At 26.0% G+C, this 25,582-nt stretch overlaps 1 protein-coding gene across 8 annotated transcripts in view; it reads left to right on the forward strand.

The window, feature by feature from the left end:
- LOC109602340 (forkhead box protein P1) overlaps positions 1 to 25,582 on the forward strand; it is a 170,105-nt gene that overhangs the window by 36,263 nt on the left and 108,260 nt on the right. The window contains exon 1 of one of the 8 annotated variants that reach the window (XM_020018730.2): positions 3,621 to 3,701. The exons of the other annotated variants lie outside the window; for them this stretch is intronic. Coding sequence (XP_019874289.1) covers positions 3,690 to 3,701 — 12 coding nt within the window. The 5' untranslated portion in view covers positions 3,621 to 3,689. Of the gene's footprint in view, positions 1 to 3,620; positions 3,702 to 25,582 lie in introns of those variants that run through there. 8 annotated transcript variants of the gene reach the window in all.

Consider the following 25,582-nt stretch of genomic DNA (forward strand, 5'->3'; position numbering starts at 1 on the left):
ACTTGTTTTAATATTTAATAGACGGCGAAAAACAATTTAGAACAAATAATGCTGAATGTTAATTGTATTGTGCGTGTAATAAATACTTTAATAAATCGTGAAACGGCGCATTAGATTCATGGCTGGTTTAAGCTGCACCTGTATCATTATTCGCGAATTTCTTTCACATTTCGAACTGCCGAATCAGCAAAAATCATCACAATGATATGGGGTATAATGCAATATTTTACGTAAATGATGAATTCACTGACTAACCCGCTTACAGAGCGGAGAATGAAAGTAAAAGGGAAAAGATATCATGGATATTTTGATTCGGTTCATAAAAACTAAATTATTAAATGATTATGTACGTAAATAAATATGGGTTTTAGTGGCGAACGAAAGAGGGATGGAAAATATATTGGGAAAACTCAGAAATACAATAAAAATAAATAGAATTAATATGGTAAATAATTTAAAGTCGATAGGAATTTGCTATTTATGATCCATACATGAGTATCCACTTAAAAATAAATTTTAAATGAATTTATTTAATTCTGTATATATATTTTTGTATAGGTTTTGTTTAAAATTAAAAATATTTAATATTAGTAAAGTCATTATAATAATTTAAAGGGTTAATTAAAATAAAAACATAATTGATATTTTATTGATTTACTGATTAAATGTTTATTACAAGCATTTTTATAACAATACAAAATTATTTCAGGTTCTAGTATGTTGTTAATATCATCATATTAGATTAGTTAGGTTTTACTCAAATAAAAAATCTGCTGCCATTAAATATTGTCTAAAAAATTTTAATAAAATGAATATTCCCAACGTCATGTTAATTATATATTTATTTTAATTAAACTATTAAGTTTTTATTGATGTCAAATTACTATATGAATATTTCTTACATGCATTTTACTTACAATACAGAATTATTTCAGGTTCCAGTTGCTAATAGTATCATAATATTAGATTAGTTAAATTTACTCAAATAAAAAAATCTGTTGTCATTAAATATTAGAAGTTAAAAATATTTAATGTTAGTAGCGTCATGTTAATAATTTAACAGTTTAATTAAAAAATATATATGCATTTTAATCACAATATAGAATTATTTCAGGTTCTAGGATGTTGCTAATAGTATCATCATATTATATTAGTTAGATTTTAATTAAATAAGAAAGTCTGCTGCCATTAAATATTATCTAAAAAATTTAAAAAAATGAATATTCCCAACGTCATGTTAATAATTTAATATATTAATTAAAATAAAATTTAATTAAGATTTTACTAATGTCAAATTTCTAATTAATTATTTGTTACAAGTATTTTAATCACAGTACAGAATTATTTCATGTTCTAGGATGTTGCTAAGTATCATCATTTAAATTAGTTAGATTTTACTCAAATAAAAAAAATGTTTCCATGAAACATTATCTAAAAAAATTTAAATATTACCTAAAAATAAAAAATATTTAATGTTAGTAACATCATGTTAATAATTTATTAGTTTAATTAAAATAAGAGAAAATAATTAAGATTTTATTGATGTCACATTAATCACAGTATAGAATTATTTCAGGTTCTAGGATGTTGCTAATAGTATCATCATATTATATTAGTTAGATTTCACTCAAATAAAAAAATCAGATGCTATTAAATATTACCTAAAAATGAAAAATATTTAATGTTAGTAACATCATGTTAATAATTTAATAGTTTAATTAAAATAAGAGAAAATAATTAAGATTTTATTGATGTCACATTAATCACAGTATAGAATTCTTTCAGGTTTTGGGATGTTGCTAATAGTATCATCATATTATATTAGTTAGATTTTTTACTCAAATAAAAGAATCTGATGCAATTAAATATTACCTAAAAATGAAAAATATTTAATGTTAGTAACATCATGTTAATAATTTAATAGTTTAATTAAAATAGGAGAAAATAATTAAAATTTTACTGATGTCACATTAATCACAGTATAGAATTCTAGGATGTTACTAATAGTATCATCATATTTGATTAGTTATATTTTATTCCATTAAAATATCTGCTACCATTAAATATTATCTAAATGTTTGTTACAACCATTTTAATCACAGTACAGAATTATTTCATAATCTAGGATGTTTCTAATAGTATCATCATATTAAAGTAATTAGATTTTACTCAAATAAAAAATCTGTTGGCATTAAATATTATCTGAAAATTAAAAATATTTATTGTTAGTAACTTCATGTTAATATTTAAAAAGTTCAATTAAAATAAAAATATAATTAATATTTAATTGATAATAATATATTTAAAAAAGTATTCTAATAACACACAAAATTATTTCAGGAAGTTGACAATAATATCATCATATTATTAATTATATACAAGATCAAAATTTATCAAAGTTAGTAATGGCTATTTCAGTTTTAGTGCAATATTGGTTAATTTGAAGTATATACACTAAAATGTAAAATATTTAGTAATATCATGTTGTTAATTAAATGTTTATAAAGTCAGATTTTATTCAAGTAATAAAATCAATATTTTGATATTGAAACTAAAAATATAAAGAATGCTATTAAACCTGAACTAAAAATAAAAAATATTTAAGATGTTAGTAACATGATGTTAATAATTTAAATGTGTAATGAATGTAATTAAAATTTTGTTGATGTTATTATATTATGTAAAAATATTAATGCTTATTAATATTCAAATCACAATACAAATTATTTGAGATTCTAAGAAGGTACCAATAGTCCAATAGTACCATTACTAATTACATAACGTAATGCTGAAAATTTTAAGTAATTATTATAATAATATTAACAAGGAAAAGGAATAGAAGTAGTGTGATAAAAGTGACAGGAGTGTTCAATTAATATTGCATCGCATTTTAAATGTGTATGTGGGTTAACGAGTGGCTTAGAAACAGCCCTATATATGTGTTTATATATATACATATATATGAAATAACTGACCATGGAATACAAATGGCATAAATCGATAGTAATTAAAAGTCGAAACTCGCAAAGCAGGTAATGAACGTTTAGAATTAGCGTCGACATGCCAGGGGTGAAGGCCTCTCTGAAGGGGATAAACCGAGCAAACGTGTGTCGCAGCTTGTTTTTCGCCCGCTTGAACTCACAACTAGCTAACATTTTTTGTTTGTTTTTCTTTCCCAGTAAACAACATGCATGCAACCCCTCTGTACCCCCCTCCGTTCTTCTTGCGTTAGTACAAATATACTACGTTATTGATTTATTTACCATCCCTAACAAACAGTACCTACTGTGTATGTAAGGAAATACACTACAGTTGTGGACAAACATTATTTCATTACGCCACGCTACGCGGAAAACGCATAACCGTAAGCTACGTGCGGTGGTCGACGCGAAATTTTTAAATTACGCACCGATCTCATCGATTCCTCATGTTCCATCGTTCTGTCGTTCTATCGTTTCGCACGATCTTATCTGCATTCTAAAAATCGCATTTGTTGACAAACTTGTTTCGTGTTTATGATCACGGCTCGAAAAATTACGCAGATACAAACACTGTATCGGGTACGTTTCACATTAAACGGACGTCCGTGTTCGGCGACGTCAAAGCAAATCGGGAAAAGGCGGGAAATGTGTTTGTGTTAAAGTGGCCTGACACACAGAACTGACCGTCCGTGGCTGAACGTTTTAGGAATGCCTGAATACGTAAGTTGATGGTGTACCGTACTTATTTATGGTCCGGTCTAAGCTTTCGAAGCTTTCGTTGGTTCGTAAATGTTACAGGTACGCTTAATTTGACACGTTTTCATAAAAATTGTCAACAATTTGATTGTGATTTATGAACGTAACAACTTTTTAAATGAAATGACATTCAAAACTTTTCGATTGAATTATCACGAGTACATACTGAAAATAGAAAGCTTAATTAATCTACGTGACTGAATTCAAACGGTGAAATAAAATAAACTGCGATTTTAGAACGGTATAAAAAACAACATCAATTTATTTATTTATTAATTATGAAGTTTTGTACCTGCAAAAGCTTGTGACATAGCTTCTAATTTTCAGGCAAATTATTAGTGGTTAATAATACTTCTGAAAACTATTATATAGACAACACTATTAAATAAATTCAACATTACCTAAAGTTCCAGCTGTAACGTACTTGTAACTTGTACATTAATTAATCCATTAATTGTCCCACATAAACTTTTGCAGCTTTTATTATTATTTTACGAATACTAAGGTACGTTCAAATCAACACGTTTCCATAAAAATTGGCAACAACCTGATTAAGTATTATAACGTAAACAACTTTTTAAACGAAATGACATTCAAAGGTTTTCATTCGTGTTTTCAATAGTAGAGACTGAAAATAGAAAGCTTAATTGAGCTACATTACTGATTTAAATAACTGCGAAATAAAATAATCTGCATGAACAAAAATAATATAAAATCGTATTTATATATTAATTATTGTTTTGTATCTGCAAAAGCTTTTGATATAATTACCAACATTTTGTTAAGCTTTTCTTTTATCTAAATATGATACCATATTTTCCATATATATCAAAAATGACAATTAGAAATATCTCGAAAATTACTAAAAATACAAAGTTTCTTCTGCACTGTAAGTGTAACTGGTACATTAATACATTAATTGTCCAACGTAAACTTTATCAGCTTTTATTATTTTACAAATATTAATACATATTTCCATAAAAATGATCAACAACTTAATTGTGTATTATGTATTTGAACGAATGACATTCAATACTTTTCTTTCGTATTGTCAAAACTAGAGCCTAAGAATAAAAAGCTTAATTAAGCTGCGTAACTAAATTTAAATGACTGCAATTTTAGAACAGGATGAAAAACAATATAAATTTATTTATATATTATTTATACAGTTTTGTACTTGCAAAAGCTTTTGACTTAATTTTCAATATTCAGTGGTTAAGTGTTAATAATTCTTTGGCCAAAATGTGATATTTGGTATGTTTAACATAGTCACCTATAAAAACTGATATTTTCCATAAAAATTATAAGTTCCTGCTGTACCGTACTTGTAACTTGTACATTATGGTAATATTAATTGTCCAACGTATTTTTTTATTTTTAAAGGTGTACGTTCAATTTAACACGTTTCCATAAAATTATCAACAACCTGATTATGTATTATAATTTAAACAAATGTTTAAACAAAATGACTCTCAAAACTTCATTCAAATCATTCAAATTGTATAAAATAAAAAGAAAAAGCTCATATAAGCTACAATATTGAATTGCAACAGAGAAATAAAATAAACTGCAATATTAGGAGACCATGAAATAATCTAAATTTTATTATATTCTAATTAGTTTTGTACCCGGAGTTAATATTCTCAAATCAATATCTCAAATGATTTTATTGTGTAATAAATTAATTATTTTATATCTTCATGTTTTGCATTTGTACTACATGTTATTTACTATTTTCATTTTAATTTTAATTAATTAATTATCACAAATAATTTTTAGAAATTGTTTTATTTATTTTCTTAAATATGAAATAATAAATATTAGTCAATCAAAATTAAGCATCCTGCTGAGAATTTATATTGACATTATTACTAATATTGATAAATTGTTGTTTTTCAAATTGATGTACACATCTATAATAAAAATCTTATTGGCTTATTATAGATAATATTTATAGTTTAAATTCTCGATGTTTTTAATAATCAATTTGTTTTGTGATAGGATAACATACAATTAGATGAAAAATATAGTTGAGTTTGTACAGAATCACAAAATCAATAACGAAGATATTATCGTATACAGATATGGATGTTTATTCAATAAACAATAATCTGATAAACACCACAGATGAAATTTTGAAACACACGTGTATTAGTTATCTTAAATTTACTATCACCGCGTGTCAAGTTTTTCACACAAATAATATGAAAGATATTTTTTGTTGGTGGTAACGAACAAATATTTAATATACAGGGTATGCCAAAAACTGACTGAATTTGGCTGTCCAAAGCTTATTTTTTCTAATAGTAATGTCTACGAAAGCTTTGACAAGTTTTTAAAAAGTTTAATAGCTTTTTTACTTATTTACTTTTGATACACTTAGAAAACAAACGACAGGCAATTTTTATATGATATTAAATTATTTATCTCAAAAAATAAAGCTCTTTAAACAGTCTAAATAGATAAACTTAAAATGTCGATAAAAAAAGTTTTCAAAAATGTATAATTTCTGATGTAATTCTCTTTAAATTTTTTAAATAAAGATAATTTCACCATCACCATTCACAATTATAATTTTATAAGCTTGAATTTTTCCTGACATTTTGAAGGTAAATAATTATATATTTTATCATAAAAATTTAAAGAGATTTTTTTTTAGATATTGTGTAAAAAAGTGCCTGCAGATATTTGTGGTGAATTTTGAGATAACTAATATTAGTGTCTTCGAAACAAAGATGACGTAACTGATAATTCATGTTACTTTTTTTTGTTAAATTTAGAGATCGAATAAGACAAACATATATATATCTTAATCATTGGTATTTTGTTTGGCAGAGTCTCTATATTTTAAAAGATAATCTACTAGATGATTTTTTGGTTTTTAATTCATTATAAAATTGAGTATATCGAACGAATTTTGAGGCAGTAATTATTTACGAAGTTCGAAGAACGCGAGACAGAGGGTGTTTTATCCAATTAAATAATAAGTCGTTATTGGATTTTTACGAGAAATTGGGGTGTCGAAAATGGATGCAATTTGATTGAGAACACTTAAAATTGGTCTGTTTAGCTTTTGTCTGCAAAGGAATTTGCGGTAATTTCCTTCATTTTAGACTATAGAAAGTTTTGGTGTGAGACATCATCGTCGGAGCGTGTCATTATAAAAACACGAAAGAACATTAAAGCCCGCTGGAAAACTTTTGGCGATGGTTACTTCATTAGGGTTTGGGCGGGTTTAATCGCAGTCCCACCATTCGCCTCGAGGTTAGACCGTTATATTTCTTTACGCCAGCTAACCGCCACCGCCGCCACCGCCACCGCAATAACAATCTACACAAAGATTACAATAAGAACTTTCCGCTAAAAATGCATTGCAACTCCCGACCCGGGCTTTGAATTAACCGACACCACCACACAATACTTCGACCGAAACGTCTACTCCACTATTTCCATTTGTTTTATACTTCTTACAATTCATTAAAAAAAAAAAAAAAAAACATTCACTTACTCACTCACCATGTTCTTTATTCAATCATTTTATACAATTTATTAATAATGTACTAATACTTTTGCGGTATTTTTATTTTTTATTTATTCAAAATATTTTAGTATTTTAAGTTTTCTCATGGTTTTGTTACTGTATTAGTCATTCTTTGTTTAAATGTTGAAACAATAGGTATAATAGATAAAATAAGAAATATATTTGTCTTTTATGATTCTATTATTATTAGAAAAACAAAAAGTATATTTTGAAAGTGAGTGTTAAAAAGTTGTTTTTCATGATACGATATTCTTGACATTATTTAAAAAATAATTATTGCTAATAACAATATACTAAAATACTAGTAAGGTGTTTCCCTAAATTTAAACACGATTGGACCAAAGGATACAGAAATATAGAAAGATATTTTTGTAGTTTCTTCAAGGGAAACTTTAGAATAAAAAATTATTTAGATGTCTTCGTTATTGGATGTGTTATAAATGCTCTCAAATTTTTGCCACCCATTTTCGAAAGACCTTGTATGTACAGAATAATATACTATAACTTTTGTAAGAATAACTTGAAAAATCAAGGTAAAAAAGATAGTGAGAGATTATAAAATTCTGGATATATATCTATAGCTAAATGGAATTTCGAGAATGGAATTTCTGATAGTGATTTTTGTTTACAATTGATGTGATGACGTTTAGTCACAAGTATATTATAATTTTTTCAACAAATAGTAGTAATTTGGACCAAAAAACTAATTACAAATAAACCACTAATTACTATAGTACAGTAACGTAAGATATTTATATATTTTGTAATTTTTTTTTAAATAATTTAAGGGTTTTAATTACAATTTTCTTCATTTTTTATCGATTGAATCGTTTTAATGTTATAAAATTTGACTTACATGGTTTTTTTTATGGTGAAATTTTGTGTATAAGCATTTTTAATTTTTAAAAATTAATCTTTAATGATTGTCTTTAAGTTGACAGTTTAATTGTTCTTTTTAATATTGATATTCAACCTCATATTTTAAATTTAAATATTTGAAGCAGTTAATTTCCCTAATTTTATAATTATTTAATGCATTTAAAATTATTTATTAAATATAAATTATATACTTAAAGTTGTTTACTAGAGTTTTAGTTCTAAATTTATGACACTAAATAAAATTCAAATTGTAATAAATTTAGTTTTTTAATGGTTTTTATTAAATTTTAATGAGACACGTGTTGTTATAATTTATATTATTTTGTAACCTTTAATTATTTGTACATATCATTAATTTAAATATATTTTTATTATATAATTTCCATTATGTTAAAAAGGGAAATATGTTGTATATTAATTTGTATTTATTTTGAAATAACCTTTATAATTTTATTTTTGTAAAATGTTAAAACATTTTTAATTATTTATAAAAAAATAATTTGCTGTTTTAGTTTACACACATCAATAATGACTAATGATTGATTAATCATATAAAAATGTATAGTTGACCTTAATTGAAATTATTATTGTATTAAAATTTTTCTGAAGTTTATAATAAAGAAAAATATGTTTAGATAAGGATAAGTACTCATAAAATAATTTAATTAAACATCTATATCAATATAAGTAACTAATTAATTTATAAAAACGTGGATTAGTGTGAAAGATGATAAAAGTATAAATAAGATGAAGGATATACTTTAATATAACAAGATTATAATTGGAGGTAGCATCATAAGATAGGTAAGTGTCGAGAGCAGTGCGGTTGACTGTGAAAGCAATTGGCTAAGAAGTAAAATACCCTTTACAGCCCAACTCAATTTGTTTATAATAGAATAAGGTGGCACTCGAGGGAGGACAATAAAAACAAAACGATAAAAGCAAATCCGTTATTATCAGCAGACTCAGCTTACGACTCACTGTTTATTCTCTTTTCAAAACTTCCCCCAGTCTCTTCCGCCAATATACTTTTAAATAATGCATTTTTAGCAAACAGCTTTAACTTAGCCAATTCTTTATTTTCATTGTTATTGTTTCCCTTATTTATTAATTGTATAATTGTCATTTCCAGGCCATAACTTTCCGTAAAAAGATAACCGATCATTCATTTCACGTTTTGAATGCAACCGTCTAAGAAATGTTCTAACTTCTTTTCAACAATCGCAGTTTTATCTTGGAATGACAGGTGACCAGGTTTTTCAAATTAATCGTCACACAAAACCCCTAAATTAAATCCAATTTATATGCACGTTATAAAGTAATTTATAAAAGATGACTACACCCTATTTGGTTGTAAAAAGACCCGCACCGACACAGAAATACACATACTCGAACATTTAGACTAAAGCAACTTTGCAAAGTTAGAATAAGAAACGACTTTCAATATACATGTCTGTAATTTACGCTATGGCTAAAACCCTCTCGTTTTAGGGAGAGATTGTACAAGTTGCCAGTTGATTGTTCCCTTAGGTCTCGGCTAATTGTGTTGTAATAGCAAGAAGTATTAGGGCATTCTTACCAAGTTGTGTGTAATCTTTACACAGCCAGGTATATTACATGCCATAAAGCCTTTTAATTTACACTATTAGTAATCTGTTCTGATGCACTCATTTCATGCTTTAATCAATCTGAAGTCGAACGGTGTTTTTTTTTTCTAGTATATTACAACTTCAGGAGATAAAAGTTAAATGAAAAAAGCTTATTTTGAATTGTGGTTATATGTACTGAAAAAGTAATTTACGTTTTTGGTTCACAATTTATTATATTATAATTTAACATTAATGCATTAATCTTTATGTATTATTTGAAAGCTTTTTAAGCTCCTTCTAACTGCACTCTTTATTTGTTTCCTACGATGTATTTAAAACAAATATTTTTTATTGTTTAATTATAACGAGAAAATCAAAACTGGGGATGATCTTTTCACTTTAGTTCCAAGAAACCAGATTTTTTTTCAGTGTGTTAATTTACTTTCAGGTCAAAAAATGTTGATTTTTTGTTGAATAAAAGCTATGTAAGTTAGCTATGAATAAAATCTTCTTTATACTAATACCTTTAATTACAGTTACAATCAAAATATTTTATTATTTGTTAAAACGATTCTCATAATAAATTAGGCCTGATTGTTTGGCCGTGACAAGAACATAATTAAACCTTAAACAACATAACATAACACTTCAATCCCAATTAACCTTTAACTGGAACCTCTATCCCCTCTTCAAATTTAAGGGCATAAAAAATGTATTAATAGGAACCATCGACCCCAAAAACTTTTAAACCGATATATCACACAATTTTGTCAATTAATCCTATGCACCTTCCCTCTCTTAACTCCCTTTTTAGCAAATTCGTTCTATATTTAAATATTCGTCGACGCCTATTTAAAACGAGGACATTTAAATTTTTTCCCATTTCACTTTCAGGTCTGGCAATAAAATGACGGTTATTAAGATTTTGTGGTTTAAATTATAATGTAAATTTTAACAAATTAATCTACACAACTAAACCTGTTAAATGCTTTAGTTTTCTTGTTGTTTTATCTTTCGATTTGATTATTGTCATGGCCAGGACGAAAATTAAACCTAAAAAAAGAATTATTATAAAGTTTATGTTGGTGAAATCAACACAGTTTAAATCAATATTTAACCCATTGATTCCAATAATTTTCAGTCCGGAATTTTTAATTAAATAACTAAAATAATTTGCTTCATACTATCAATTATTTATCAAAGGGATAAACATAATGGAGACATTCACATATATAATTTGTGTAGTAGAAAGTTGAAATAACTACTTGCAATAAATTTCTCATGATATTTAACTCTTCAGTTGCAATTATTTATTATTTTTGTTATGTACAAATAAATATAAAACATATGACACTAAAATTAAAGACTCCATTGTCTTCAGAAACAATTACCACTGATGTAACATTTACGTTTGAAGACATCCTTTTGTGATTTATGAAATAAACAAAAGTACATAAATCAATATTTCATTTTCACTTTGTATTATCCCAAACAAACATTGTAAACGTAATTAATCTGGGAAATATTTCTAAACACCTCCATAGCAGGATATCGATATTTACAATACACACATTTCATTTTTTATTTAGTACACCTGTTTACATTTATTTTTAATCCATGTATTGTTTCCCAAATTCCTTTTACAAGATTTAATTTTTAATAAACATAATAGTGTGGGGAAGGGAATTTTTGTACACAAGTGTCGATTGAGGAATTATTGATTCAGTCGTCATCACTTAATGTCCAATTAATAATTTACCAACAAATTTATTCAAATACTAATATACAATAGAACGTGTACGTGTAACAAAAGTACGTCGTAAAAGTTTATATATGTTATTAATATAATTTTATTGATTAAAGGTAATCATGTAATTATACGTACGAGTAAATACGAATTTCACCTAAAACGGCCTGTAATTCTACACAAACAACATAATAATGGATACGTGTTAGAGATTTACAAATAGGTTAGTTGTAGGGGGTAATATAATTGAAATTAGTACGAAATTAAACTAAAATTGAGTGGGTAGATTGTGGTAAAAGTGGAACAAGAAGGGTGCAAGGGTAGGTAAGACCAAGACCGTTGTTTGCCAAGAAGCAGTATGACAAGTCAGCAAACTTAAAGCTAACTTGACTTTAACAACAGCCAAGTGGTTAGTTAGTAATGTAAAAGTACAAATACAACGAACGGCACAAGTCCCTTGGGCGCAGATCGCAAGGTATACACACTCACATACACACATTGTTCCTACAGTTTCTGTTACACAAACGGCCTGTCATAGCCCGAACACAATCTTAAATTCCAGATTTTCCACTTCGTGTACCGGGAAGTTTGTAAACTTCTTTGTGGCGGTTCCTGTTGTGCATCGATGTTTTTGTGTCAACACTGTTTTATTATAGTAGGAGGTTTAATGTTTTCGGGAAATCATTAAAAATATTGTTCCACAAGCTAAAAATTATGAAATATTACCAGATACTGGTATACATAATATTTATTTATCCCGCATTAAGTGAATCATATGCCAAACAATAATTGGAGAATACATATTTACTTTTAAAATAAACGCATGGTATGTTAACATGTGAAATACGCTGCGCCTAAAAATGATTTACCAAAGAAAACTACTAAATGACTTTTGTACAGATTCTTTGGAAAATTTTATCACCATCTTCTTTTATATACCACAGTTTGACATCTGAAACTTTAAGTTGTTGCAATTTTTATTTGTTTCAGATTAGGCAATGGTTAATTAAATTATCTCTTATTTCAAAAAACTTCTTTGTGGTGGTTCTAAGCACTGACATATTTTATTTAACAATATTTAATTAACATGTTTTATATTTTGTAGAAATCATAAAAAATACTGTTTCAGAAGCTAAAAATTATAAAAGATTGTTAGATATTGGTACACAGAATAAAAATTTTTATTTACCTCGTATTATGTGATGCATGTGCTAAAAATTAGTAAAATAATATATACATATATAATTTTAAAATTAACAGAGTATGTCAACATATAAGATACAGTGCGACTAAAAATGATATACCAAAGAAAAGGAAATGACAACAAACTTTTTTGTGGTGGTTCTTGTTATGACATATTTTATTTAACAATATTTAATTAACATGTTTTATATTTTGTAGAAATCATAAAAAATACTGTTTCAGAAGCTAAAAATTATAAAAGATTGTTAGATATTGGTACACAGAATAAAAATTTTTATTTACCTCGTATTATGTGATGCATATGCTAAAAATTAGTAAAATAATATATACATATATAATTTTAAAATGAACAGTGTATGTCAACATATAAGATACAGTGCGACTAAAAATGATATACCAAAGAAAAGGAAATGACAATAAACTTTTTTGTGATGGTTCTTGTTATGCACTGACATATTTTATTTAACAATATTTTATTAAAATGTGTTATATTTTGTGGAAATCATAAAAAAATACTGTTTCAGAAGCTAAAATTTATAAAATATTGTTAGATACTGGTACACAGAATAAAAAATATTTATTTACCTCGTATTATGTGAAGCATGTGCTAAAAATTACTGAAATAATATATACATATATAATTTTAAAATGAACGGAGTATGTCAACATATGAGGTACAGTGCAACTAAAAATGATTTGTCAAAGAAAACGAAATGACTTTTGTACAAATTCTTTGGAAAATTTTATCACCATCTTCTTTTGTGTATCAAAATTTGACAACTGGAACTTCAAGTTGTTGCAATTTTTATTTGTTTCAGATTAGGCAATGCTTAATTAAATTATCTATTACTTCAATAAACTTTTTTGTGGTCGTTCTTGTTATGCAGTGACATATTTTATTTAAAAATATTTTATTAAAATATATTATATTTTGTGGAAATCGTAAAAATTACTGTTCCACAAGCCAAAAATTATAAAATAGTATTAGATACTGGTATACAGAATAAAAAATATTTATTTACCCCGTATTATGTCGATAATATGCTAAAAATTTGTAAGATAATACATACATTTAAAATGAACAGATTGTCAACATATAAGATACAGTGCGACTAAAAATGATTTACCCAAGAAAACTAAATGACTTTTATACAGATTCTTTGGAAAATTTTATCACCATCTTCTTTTGTATTACGTAGTTTGACATCTGAAACTTTATTTGGTTGTAATTTTTATTTGTTTCAGGTTAAGCAATGTTTAATTAAATTATCTCTTATTTCAAAAAACTTCTTTATGGTGGTTCCTGTTATGCACTGACATATTTTATTTAACAATATTTTATTAAAATGTTTTATATTTTGTGGAAATCATAAAAAATATTGTTCTAGAAGCTAAAAATTATAAAATATTGTTAGAAACAGAATAAAAAAATATTTATTTACTCCCTATTATGTGATCATGTGCTAAAAATTAGTCAGTTAATACATATATACTTTTAAGATGGACTGAATATGTCAACATATGAGATACAGTGCGACCAAAAATGATTTACCTAATAAAACTACTATATAACTTTTATAGTAGTTCTTATATAAAAAAGAATAATTATAATAAAATTATAAGTGAATCAATGAGAAATTGTTCAATGTATTAAACAGTTGGAACATTTTTCTCATCATCATTTTTTAATTAATCTTAACTAATCATTTATAATCACACGATTTATGATCTACTTATCTACTATTAATTTTTCTGTTATTTAATATATGGAAATAATTTCAAAGTAATTAAACCATCTATTTATTTAATTAGGGAAAAAATTATTTTATTTCATTGGCGAAACAAAAGAAAACAAAAATTTCTTTTATTTAACTCATTATGTAAAAAGTAAAGGCTCGCCAAGTCGTTTTCCTCCTACACATTTTATATAGAAAAATAATTAATAAAATTATGTATTCTATGCCTGAGGGAGAAGTTTAGAACTTTTCAGGAGTATCAGACATTGAAAAAACACAATCTAGTGGAATTTTTTACAGTAATTTTTGACCATTTTTATTATATTGTTATTTTATGGGGAGCAATTTCTCAACTTTAATGGTTTAATGTATCTTTTGCTAAACACCCCCCCCCCCATCTCAAGCTGTCTGATTGGATTTTAAATTGTCTTGTTTATACATGAAGATGCCTTAAAACGTTATTTATATTTATGAAATATTTATTAAATCATTAAAATTAATAATCTATTTGATTTTCTTTTATGTTTCGTTTTAATAGCGTTTTGCAATGAACATTTCAATAAATATTGTGTACACCAAAACAATACACGATTAATTCATTCGCACGATTTACGACTATTGTTCCTATATAACAATTTATTGTTTATCCTTTTTTGTATTAGATTTGCAAACTAATACCATAAAAGCAAAATAACAACAAAATTAAATGTAAATTGAAATTTATATATATAATTTCTTTATGCACGCCAGACTTTCGGGTAAATTTAAAACAACCGTTCATTAGAAAGGAATGCGAAAAGCCTATCGTGTTGTTTGGAGTTCTAATTAAACGTTATGGTTCTCTAAAATTATTGTGATAACTTCAACAGAGTCTTGGAGCAGAACATTAAAATTTACGATCGAAATGTTGGTCGGTACGTTGCGGGATTGAGCACAGGCAATCTTCTATCTGAAATTATAGCCGTGTCATTTGTGTATATAGTTAAGGATCCGAGAGGTCCTTTCCAGCGGCCCTTCGCCTTCGTCTTCGCCTTCAAACCCGTTTCCTTCTACTCAACTTCCAAGAGGGTTGCAAAATTACGACTAATAAGCCCCTATGTTTTTTAAAATCAAATATCACTCATAATGTGAATTATATTTATTTTCTTAACAAATTAATTATCAGTACTTGAGTTATTTTTTATCGTACATTAATATTATTTTATTGTTTATTATGCAATGAATTAGTAATTGTTTGTTGATAAAATCTTGATATTATTATAATACTTGGAGTTTTCTGCAAACCGTTGATGATTTAATTATTTTGTTTTTAATGAGTATTATAATCTACGAGGCCTGCATGATAAATAACCTGGCCTTGAGGAAAATAAAATTTTTTATTTTTTAGTTCGATGTACTCTTCTAAAGGACGATTACTTCAATCCTCCAAAATAAGTAAGTATTGGTCTCAATGACCTCATTATTAGAGCCAAAGTTATTCTGCTGTACTATTTTTTTCATACTTGATAAGAGAAAATAATCACAGGGTGCTAAATCAGGCTAATAAGGTGGATAAAGAAGTAATTCGAACATTCTCTTGAAATTGACATTTCATGGTTGACAATAAATGAGTAGTGTTCATAATTTTAGTCTGATATATTAAAAAATAATCAGAATATTTTAATAATATATAATTACTGTTTTAAAAAAAGTGTAAATTATTAATTATACGACTCTCAAATTAAAAAAAAAAATCTAAATAAAACTGATTAAAAAATCAACAAAATAAATACGTTAAAATTAGATTCCCAAATTAGTATTTACAAAATTCAAATCATTTTTAAATATGCAAAAAAGCAAATGTTTATCGAAATAATACACACTTTTAATTAAACTCGCTAATTGTAAACTAACTATTGAATTGAATTTAAGAAATGTTAGTATTTTTTCCACGTAGAATTATGTACTTTGAATAATATATTACACATACCTAATAAATAAGGATAAAGGACAGTTATTTGAGAAAGAGGCAATGGGCATAAGAAAAATGTCTAAACTAAAATTTATGCCTGGGGAAGTTTTTATACCTTACTTACGTATATAGAATATACACATATGTCTTTTTCTAGAAAATAAGATTTCGAATAAGACGACAAATATTTATTGTAATAACCGTAGACTTCAAAAAATTATTATAATACGACACACTTGATTTATCTTGAAAATATTGTGAAACTATAAGTTTTCGTATACGTACGCATTTACAATTTTATTGTGTCTAATTTCATGGCCATTAAATTTTAAATGCTAACGTATATTTGTTAGTTTGTCGATTAGATATTATCAAAACAAATATAACAATTTGTTAACAATAAAAACATGTCCTTTATGTTATCTGACGTAGATAAAGTAGAACTTTAAGATGAATATATTTTCTTCTAATCTTATTACCGTTGGATTAAAATTTCAATGTACAATTCTTTAAATTTACCTTTTTATATAAGGAATAAAATAAATACACAAGTTTCTTTTATTAACTTCATTTTCTTATTAAACTACTGGAATTACTTTGTGGTATTAAATTAATATATTTATTAATTTATTTTATTTATTGAAGCTACAAAGCTTAGTTTATTAAAATAATTATAAAAATTACTTTTAAAGTCATAAATACATAAATATTTGTTTCAATAATATTTCTTTTAATACATTTGCTTTTTATTCATTTAGATTTTGTGAGGTTGATTAAATGAATTAATTTTGTATATTTATTACATTATTTTATTTATTGAAGTTTTAAAATTATTTTATTAAAATAAATATAAAAACTACTACTACTACTACTACCAAATACATAAAATATTTATTTGTTTCAATAATATTTCTTTTAATACATGTGTGTTTTATTAATTTAGATTGTGTGAGGTTGATTAAATAAATTAATTTTGTATTATCTTATTAAACTAGTAAAATTACTTTGTGGCATTAATTAAATAAATTAATTTTGTATATTTATTAAATTATTTTATTTATTGAAGTTACAAAGTTTAGTTTATTAAAATAAATATAAAAAATACTTTTAAAAACATAAATACATATTTATTTTTTTTCAATAATATTTCATTTAATACATTAGTGTTTTATTAATTTAGATTTTGTAAGGTTGATTAAATAAACTCATTTTGTATTTTCATTTTAAACTAATAAAACTACTTTGTGGCATTAAATAAATAAAATAATTTTGTATATTTATTAAATTATTTTATTTATTGAAATTACAAAGATTAGTTTATTGAAATAAATATAAAAGTTACTTTTAAAAACATAAATACATAAAAAATATATTTTTTTCAATAATATTTCTTTTAATACATTAGTGTTTTATTAATTTTGATTTTGTTAGGTTTATTAAATAAATTATTTTTTTAATACATTTTAATACATTTATTAAAATTATTTTTGTGAAATTAATTAAATGAATTAATTCTGTATTTTTTACCAAACTAGTAAAATTGTTTAATTTTTCCAATATATTTATCACATGATTTTATTTGTGAAAAGCACAAAGTTTACTTGCTTAAAGTAAACACTAAAACTAGTTTGGAAGATACAAATACAATGGACTGTGCAGTCTGTGTTAACTGTCCAATTATTATCTAAAATACTTTTAAGGTTTATTTCTTACAATAAAATTTACCTCAAAAGTGTTTATTAATTTAATTCTTTTTGTGCTATTAATTGAATAAAAATTGTTAGTTATTAGTTTTTAATACAGTATTTTTTTTTAATTAAAATTTTTTAAATTATATTATAGTTAATGAAAAATGATTTCTTGAATTAATAAATTATTCTGTAATATTGAAATTTACTGCTTTTGAATTGACTGAATTGTCTCGAAAATCATTTTCTGAATTTACGTTTCATTATTCATTTCCCACATCCCTTATAATTTAAATTATTTTTCATTTTTAATTTTTATTTATTAATTTTAGTTATTAACAAAAATTGGTTTGATCTGGAATTAAATTTTCAATTATTATCTAAAATCATTTTTAAGGTCTATTTCCCACAATCAAATTTCCTTCAAATGTGTTTTTTTTTTAATTTAATTCTTTGTGTGCTCTTAATTGAATAAAAATTTAATAATGTAGTTATTTTTTAATAAATAGCTAATTGTTTAAATTATGTTGTAATTAATGATGGAAATAAAAATGATTTCTTGTATTAATAAATTCGTCTCTAATACTGAAATTTACTGCTATAAAACAGTCCAAACTTAACAGATAAACCCAACATAACCCATTTTAAACTCCCCAGCTTTAAAATTGATTGAATTAACTCGAAAATCATTTTCTGAATTTACCTTTCATTACTCACATCCCACATCCCTTACAATTTAAATTATTTCCCATTTTTAATTTTTATTTATTAATTTTAGTTATTAACAACAATTGGTTTGATCTGGAATTAAATTAACTTAAAAAGTAAGTAAGAACAATACTATTAGATATTTTCCCATGAATTATTTAAGAGTTTAAATTAAATAAATTTGATATAGAAATAATTAATTATAATTTGAAGTAATTAATTAATATTTGATATATATTAAGAGTATACAGTTGTAGGTAATTTTGTGGAGATTATTAAGTTTTCCATTAAGTTTTCGGCAAAATATGGTAAAAACGATTTTTGTTCGATTTAAAATAGTAAACAAGGAATTTTGTGTGTAAACAAAGGCGGTCGGTTTTAATGAAAAGTTTGTCGTATTCACGAAATTCGAAGCCCGACGATTGGGATCTTAGGAAATTAATTTTTTAAGAAGGAAATTCGTAAAAGTTTGCTGTTTTACAAGCAAATAATTAAGAAAATATAACTGTTCGACCGCAGTGTTTGATGCAAATTTCGATAATTAAAAATGCGGCCGCACGGATAAAAGTTTAATAATAAAAAGGGCGCAACAGAAAAATATTATTAAAAATTGAATAATGCAAATACTGGAATAAAATGAGAAACTAAGGAAATTGGAGAGCGTTTCGTTGATCTCGGAACTCGTAACTTTATGAACGTTTTAGGTGAATATATAATTTTAGAAAAACGTAGCATACTATTTCTCTCCAGTTGATCGGAAGTCAATAAGAAAAGACAGAGAAACGACAATAATAAGTGTGACGGAAAGAGAGAAAATCAGAAAGAAAGGTAGTGTATAAAGTAGCCAAGTTAAAATGGAATGGGGAATCAGAGAAATGCTAACCCCAGCGTATTTTGGTATTCCCCTCGCCACATCCATCTCACTTTCACACCTCCACATCTCACTTTCGTCCTCCTTTTCTAAAAGTTCCCGATGATATTATTCTTATTTCAAGTCACATTCGCGTAACTAGGTGGCAGAAAATCACAAATTAGGTCTGCCTGAGTTTTGCATCATTCTGTATAAAAGTAACCATGCAACGATAGGTTTTATTGACAAAATCAACATGCGAGAAGAATACCGAATTTAAGTTTCGGGCTTGGAAAAGTTGACAAACAGTCCGTGGCTGATGAGAGCATTCATGCGACTTGACAAGTCGCACTTCTGCCGCTCCTCTTCAACCCTAAGGGACTGGACCGATGGTCATCTGCCTCATCTGCCTCTTCTGCGTCATCCTTCCTTTTCGACGCGACCGTCATAACTTATATATCGTCCGTATATTGCCACGAATTTTAAAGAAGTATATTTTACGTCTCAATGATTGAAACCACCCCTTTCTATTATGTTATGAAATCGTCCTGACACTCGACCATATACTTCATAAATCTTACTTTACATATCAGTCACACTTTATTAAATATATTCACGAGATCATATATCAACGGGCCAGTCGAGTCCGGCAACGGCGGACGACGCCGTTCCATCACGAAACTTTCAAACGTGGGTAAACAATTCAAATAATTTAGAACTTGTACCATAGATAACTGTTCGCAAAACACACACCACAGAAAAAACGTCGTATGACCAAATAGAAAATAAAACGTGTTTACCATGTTAAATAAATATTGATTTTAAAAATTAATAATAAAATGTGTTTAAGATCAACACATTAAAAAAATTGAAAAGTTAACACATATCTAATAAGATTTGTTTGGAACGATCCGTTGCAACGAAGATATACTTTTAAATGTAGCAAATGATCAAGCTATAGTTTGTTGGAATATTTAAAAGGGTACTGTTTACCTTTAATATTTACTTAGGACATTTAAAACCTTTTCAGAAAAAGGACAGATCACTAAGAGCAAGGGAGAAACAGTTTGCTTACACATTTCGGGCCATTATTTAGCTTTTGTTCTTCGTTTTTTCTTATCCACACACACACACACACACACACACACACACACGCATTCACAACTGAAAGTTTTACAATTTACTTTGGCTCATAAATACCCGCACCGTATAATTTATTGGTGCGCACTAAGTTGGAATTACATCGTTAATGACGAAAAAGTAAAGCAATCTATTGAGAGAAGGGTATATATAATTTAACATCAAATATCGAATCATAAAACGTCATATAATGCATAAATATGAAATTATAATCGGATCGTTAGTAATTAATCTGGTTGCACTAAAGCTTACTGCTCGTTATGTTACTGATTATATTAAATTAGGGTAATCAATGCTTTTCAATTATCGACAAAGAAACAGATTCATTGCATAGAATTACTACAAATTTGTCAACAATATGTGGGGGGACGCAAGCCTCGAACACCCCATCATTTAATTCTTTTTATTTGTACAAATACTGCGTCGACCTCGGACTTGAGTTATTAGCAGGTACGGTTTAAATTCCGAACATCTAAATTAAGTAAAGTAACTTCATTTGACCGTGAGATTTCCTTGGATATTATTTGAACCTCTGCAGATTTCTTAATTTGGTCAATAAACCAGTATATGGGCAACTGTTAATTAACAGAAATAATCGCTTCTTTGGCAAGAGTATCAGCCACTGGGTGAAACAAGTCTCTATGTGGCAGAATTTTGAATTAGGATTTCCTTATATGTTATATAAATATCTGCAGATTTCGTAGTTTAGGTAATCAACCAGTATATGAGCAACTTTGCAATTTGCTTAGTAATACTTGGTAATATTTTACTGAAAGTTTGGATGCCTCAACTTGTCAAATTATTCTCTGACTTTGCCATTTTTACATTATTAATTTGTGAGAACCTGGAAGATAAGTCTCTAAACCATATTTTCCTGGGTTTATTATTAGAAATAATCGCTTCTTTGGCAAGAGTATCAGCCACTGGATAAAACAAGTCTTTACGTTTGAATTAGGATTTTCTTGGATCTTATATAAATATTTCCAAATTTCGTAGTTTAGTCAATCAGCCAGTAAATGGGCAACTGTTAAGGTGATATTATAGGTGAACCAGAATGGTGCATCGTCTCCCATAACTAGTAATCATGGGTCACCTTCGTGAGTCCAATTTGCAATTTGCTCAGTAATACTTGTTGGTAATATTTTACTGAAGGTTTGGATGCCTCAACTTGTCGAATTATTCCCTGACTATTGCCGTTTTTCTATTATTAAATGTGGGGACCTGGAAAATAAGTCTTTAAACCATATTTTCCTGCGTTTATTGCCAGAGAAAATCTCTTCTTTGGCAAGAGTATCAGCTACTGGGTGAAACAAGTCTCTATGTGGCAGAATTTTGAATTAGGATTTCCTTGAATGTTATATAAATATCTGCAGATTTCGTAGTTTAGGCAATCAACCAGTATATGGGCAACAGTTAAGGTTATATTAAAGGTGGACCAGGATGGTGCACGGTCTCCCTTAACTAGTAATCATGAGTCACTTTCATGAGTCCAATTTGCAATTTGCTCAGTAATACTTGTTGACAATATTTTACTGAAGGTTTGGATGCCTCAACTTGTCGAATTATTCCCTGACTATTGCCATTTTTCTATTATTAAATGTGGGAACTTGGAAAATAAGTCTTTAAACCATATTTTCTTGTGTTTATTGCCAGATAAAATCTCTTCTTTGGTAAGAGTATCAGCCACTGGGTGAAGCAAGTCTCTACGTGGTCGAATTTTGAATTAGGATTTCCTTGAATGTTATATAAATATCTGTAGATTTCGTAGTTTAGACAATCAACCAGTATATGGGCAACTGTTAAGATGGTATTACAGGTGGACCAGTATGGTTAATCGTCTCCCTTAACTAAAAATCATGGGTCATCTTCGTGAGTCCAATTTGCAATTTGCTCAGTATTTATTGATAATATTTTACTGAAGGTTTAGATGCCTCAACTTGTCGAATTATTCCCTGATTATTGCCATTTTTCTATTATTAAATATGGGAACCTGGAAAATTAGTCTTTAAACCATATTTTTCTGTTTATTGCCAGAGAAAATATCTTCTTTGGCAAGAGTATCAGCTACTGGATGAAACAAGTCTCTATCTGGTAGAATTTTGAATTAGGATTTTCTTGAATGTTATATAAATATCTGTAGATTTCGTAGTTTAGACAATCAACCAGTATATGGACAACTGTTAAGGTGATATTACAGGTGGACCAGGATAGTGCATCGTCTCCCTTAACTAGTAGTCGTGGGTCACCTTCGTAAGTCTACCTCAACTTGTCGAATTATTCCCTAATCATTGAGAATTTTTAATTATTAATTGTGGGAAACTGGAAGATAAGTTTTTAAACCATATTTTCTTGTTTCTTTGGCAGGGGTATCAACTGTTTCATTTCTTATATCAAACTTACTTTGTGAAGAAGCTTATTGAATCTGTACTAATTAAACTTTTAGGTAAATTAAACGAAAGTTCATACTCAATAGCTTTGCAACTGGTAATAATAAAGCTATTAAATGGTTTTTATTTACCGACAAGGAATCAGATTAATTACACTTATCAAAATTATAATAAACTTGTCAACGATATATGGGGGAGGTGGACCTTCAAAAACACACGCCTCGGACACCCTATCATTCAACTTTTATCATGAGTATGAGTGTTCGAGACCTTGTTAATAAATTGTTTGTAAGAAAGCAACGTACATATGTTTGTTTATTTCTTTACTAACTTAGATAACGAGCATTTAAATACATATACACACACACACAAAAAAATAATTGTGTAACATGTGAACTAAATTTAAAGTTGGAGATATAGAAAACAAACGTAATGTGTATTGCACATACGTACGCACAATTTCGAACTTTTCTTAATGCCGAACGTCACATCCCAGAAAGGTGTTATTTTTTATTAAGATAGCGTTGCTCCGACGTTTATACAGATGAGTTGGCCCAGGCATCGGGGGCGTCGTAAGACGAGCTTTTCCAATGATACTCCCTCATAATAAGTTTTGCACCTTTGTGGCACACAAGTTGACTGGTTGCCTCCCCGAGATTCGGGAATCCTTAATATGAATACTGATTCCATCCACCCAGAGGAACGGCGGGGACATCGATAGACTTTTATCACTTTTTGTATTTGTTCCACTTCCATTTGAAATTCAAAAGGCATAAATTAAGTTCGGATGCAAACACTTCGAAATAACAATTCGGCGGAGCGTTCTCTGATATGTATATTGTTTTCGGGGGATGCATAACAATTTATAATGTTAAGCTAGTTTTGTTTTATCTATGTATTTCATACAACACAACATTAAATTTAAAAAAATAATGAAAATATTTTCTAGTATTTCATTTATTGTATCATAATTTATTATTAAAAAAAATAAAAAATGGGATATTTCCATTATATATAAAAGTAATAAACAATGGTTATTAAAAAAAAAATTATTATTTTAAATTAAATTAATTATGACAAATAAAAAATATTTATTATAATTGATTTAATATAATCTTTTACAATTTAATATTTGATTAAATTTAATATTGTTTTCTAAATAATTTACAAAAAAAATCAATTTTACTCTTATATAAAAGGTTTAATTTTGATATTATAATAAACTTTGTTGTTTAAAATTTTAAAATTAATTTATATTATTTATTTTATTTAAAATGCATATTTTTAAAATACTTATCTTAGATTTCAAATTTTTAATTAATTATATTATTATACATTTGTGATTTATGATCACAATAAAATCTAAAAATTATTTAATTATTTCATATTAATTAAAATATTTTTTATTTTTAATACATAAAAATATGTTGTCCCAAATTTATATTTAATAAAAAATCCTAATAATTGTTATAATAAATTATATAAAGTTTCAAAGTTAGTATTTTAACGTGTTTCTAGAATTAATTTAAATAGATCAAATACTTTTTATTCTTATCAGAAATTTCATATTCTATTTACTTTTATATCTAAAATATTTACAATAACAATTTTATTTTTATGAAATGGTTAATAAACATTGTTTATATATGGTATATTTTTATTTTTTGTTAAATATTTTTCAATTTTTTTAAATTAATTTACGTTTGAATAAATACAATATTAAAAAATAAATTATATTTATTAATATGTTATATTTTTTATTTATTTAATTACTTATTTAATTAAAAAAAATACAAAAAATGTATTTAATTGTCAAATGAATGAAATTAAATTTTTATTATTAAAATAATTTAAATATTAAAAATTAAAGAAATATATCAAATATTTTTATTTTTTTGTTTAATTAAATTTTAAGTATATTTTTACTTTTTATTAATTAATATTTATATTTTTATTTTTTATTTCATAATATTTCACTCCATTTTTTCACTTAATTGATTAATTTACTTAATTAATTAGTTTTAAATAAATATAATTTTATTTAAAATATTACATTTATTCATCTTAATGTTTTATGGACATCATTTAATTAGAAATCATAATTATATTTTATTTTTAAATATGTTGATTATAAACAAGAAAAATAAAAATATGTTTAAGATTTTTATATACTTATATTTCTACTGTTTTATTATTTGTTTTTTTTTTACTTTTTTGTTTCATTTACTTATTTACTTTTAAAAAGATACAATTTATTTAATAAATAATTATATATTTTTTATTATTTTATATTATTATTAATGTAATTTAAACATAAAAAAAATTTTTAAAAATTCTTATATTCTGTTTAATATTTTTTCCTTATTTAATTTATTTAGTTACATTAAGAAATAACATATTCTTAAACAAATTAATAAAGTTTTTCA

The sequence above is a fragment of the Aethina tumida genome, chromosome 1 (genome assembly GCF_024364675.1).
Source record: "Aethina tumida isolate Nest 87 chromosome 1, icAetTumi1.1, whole genome shotgun sequence".
Classification (NCBI taxonomy): domain Eukaryota; kingdom Metazoa; phylum Arthropoda; class Insecta; order Coleoptera; family Nitidulidae; genus Aethina; species Aethina tumida.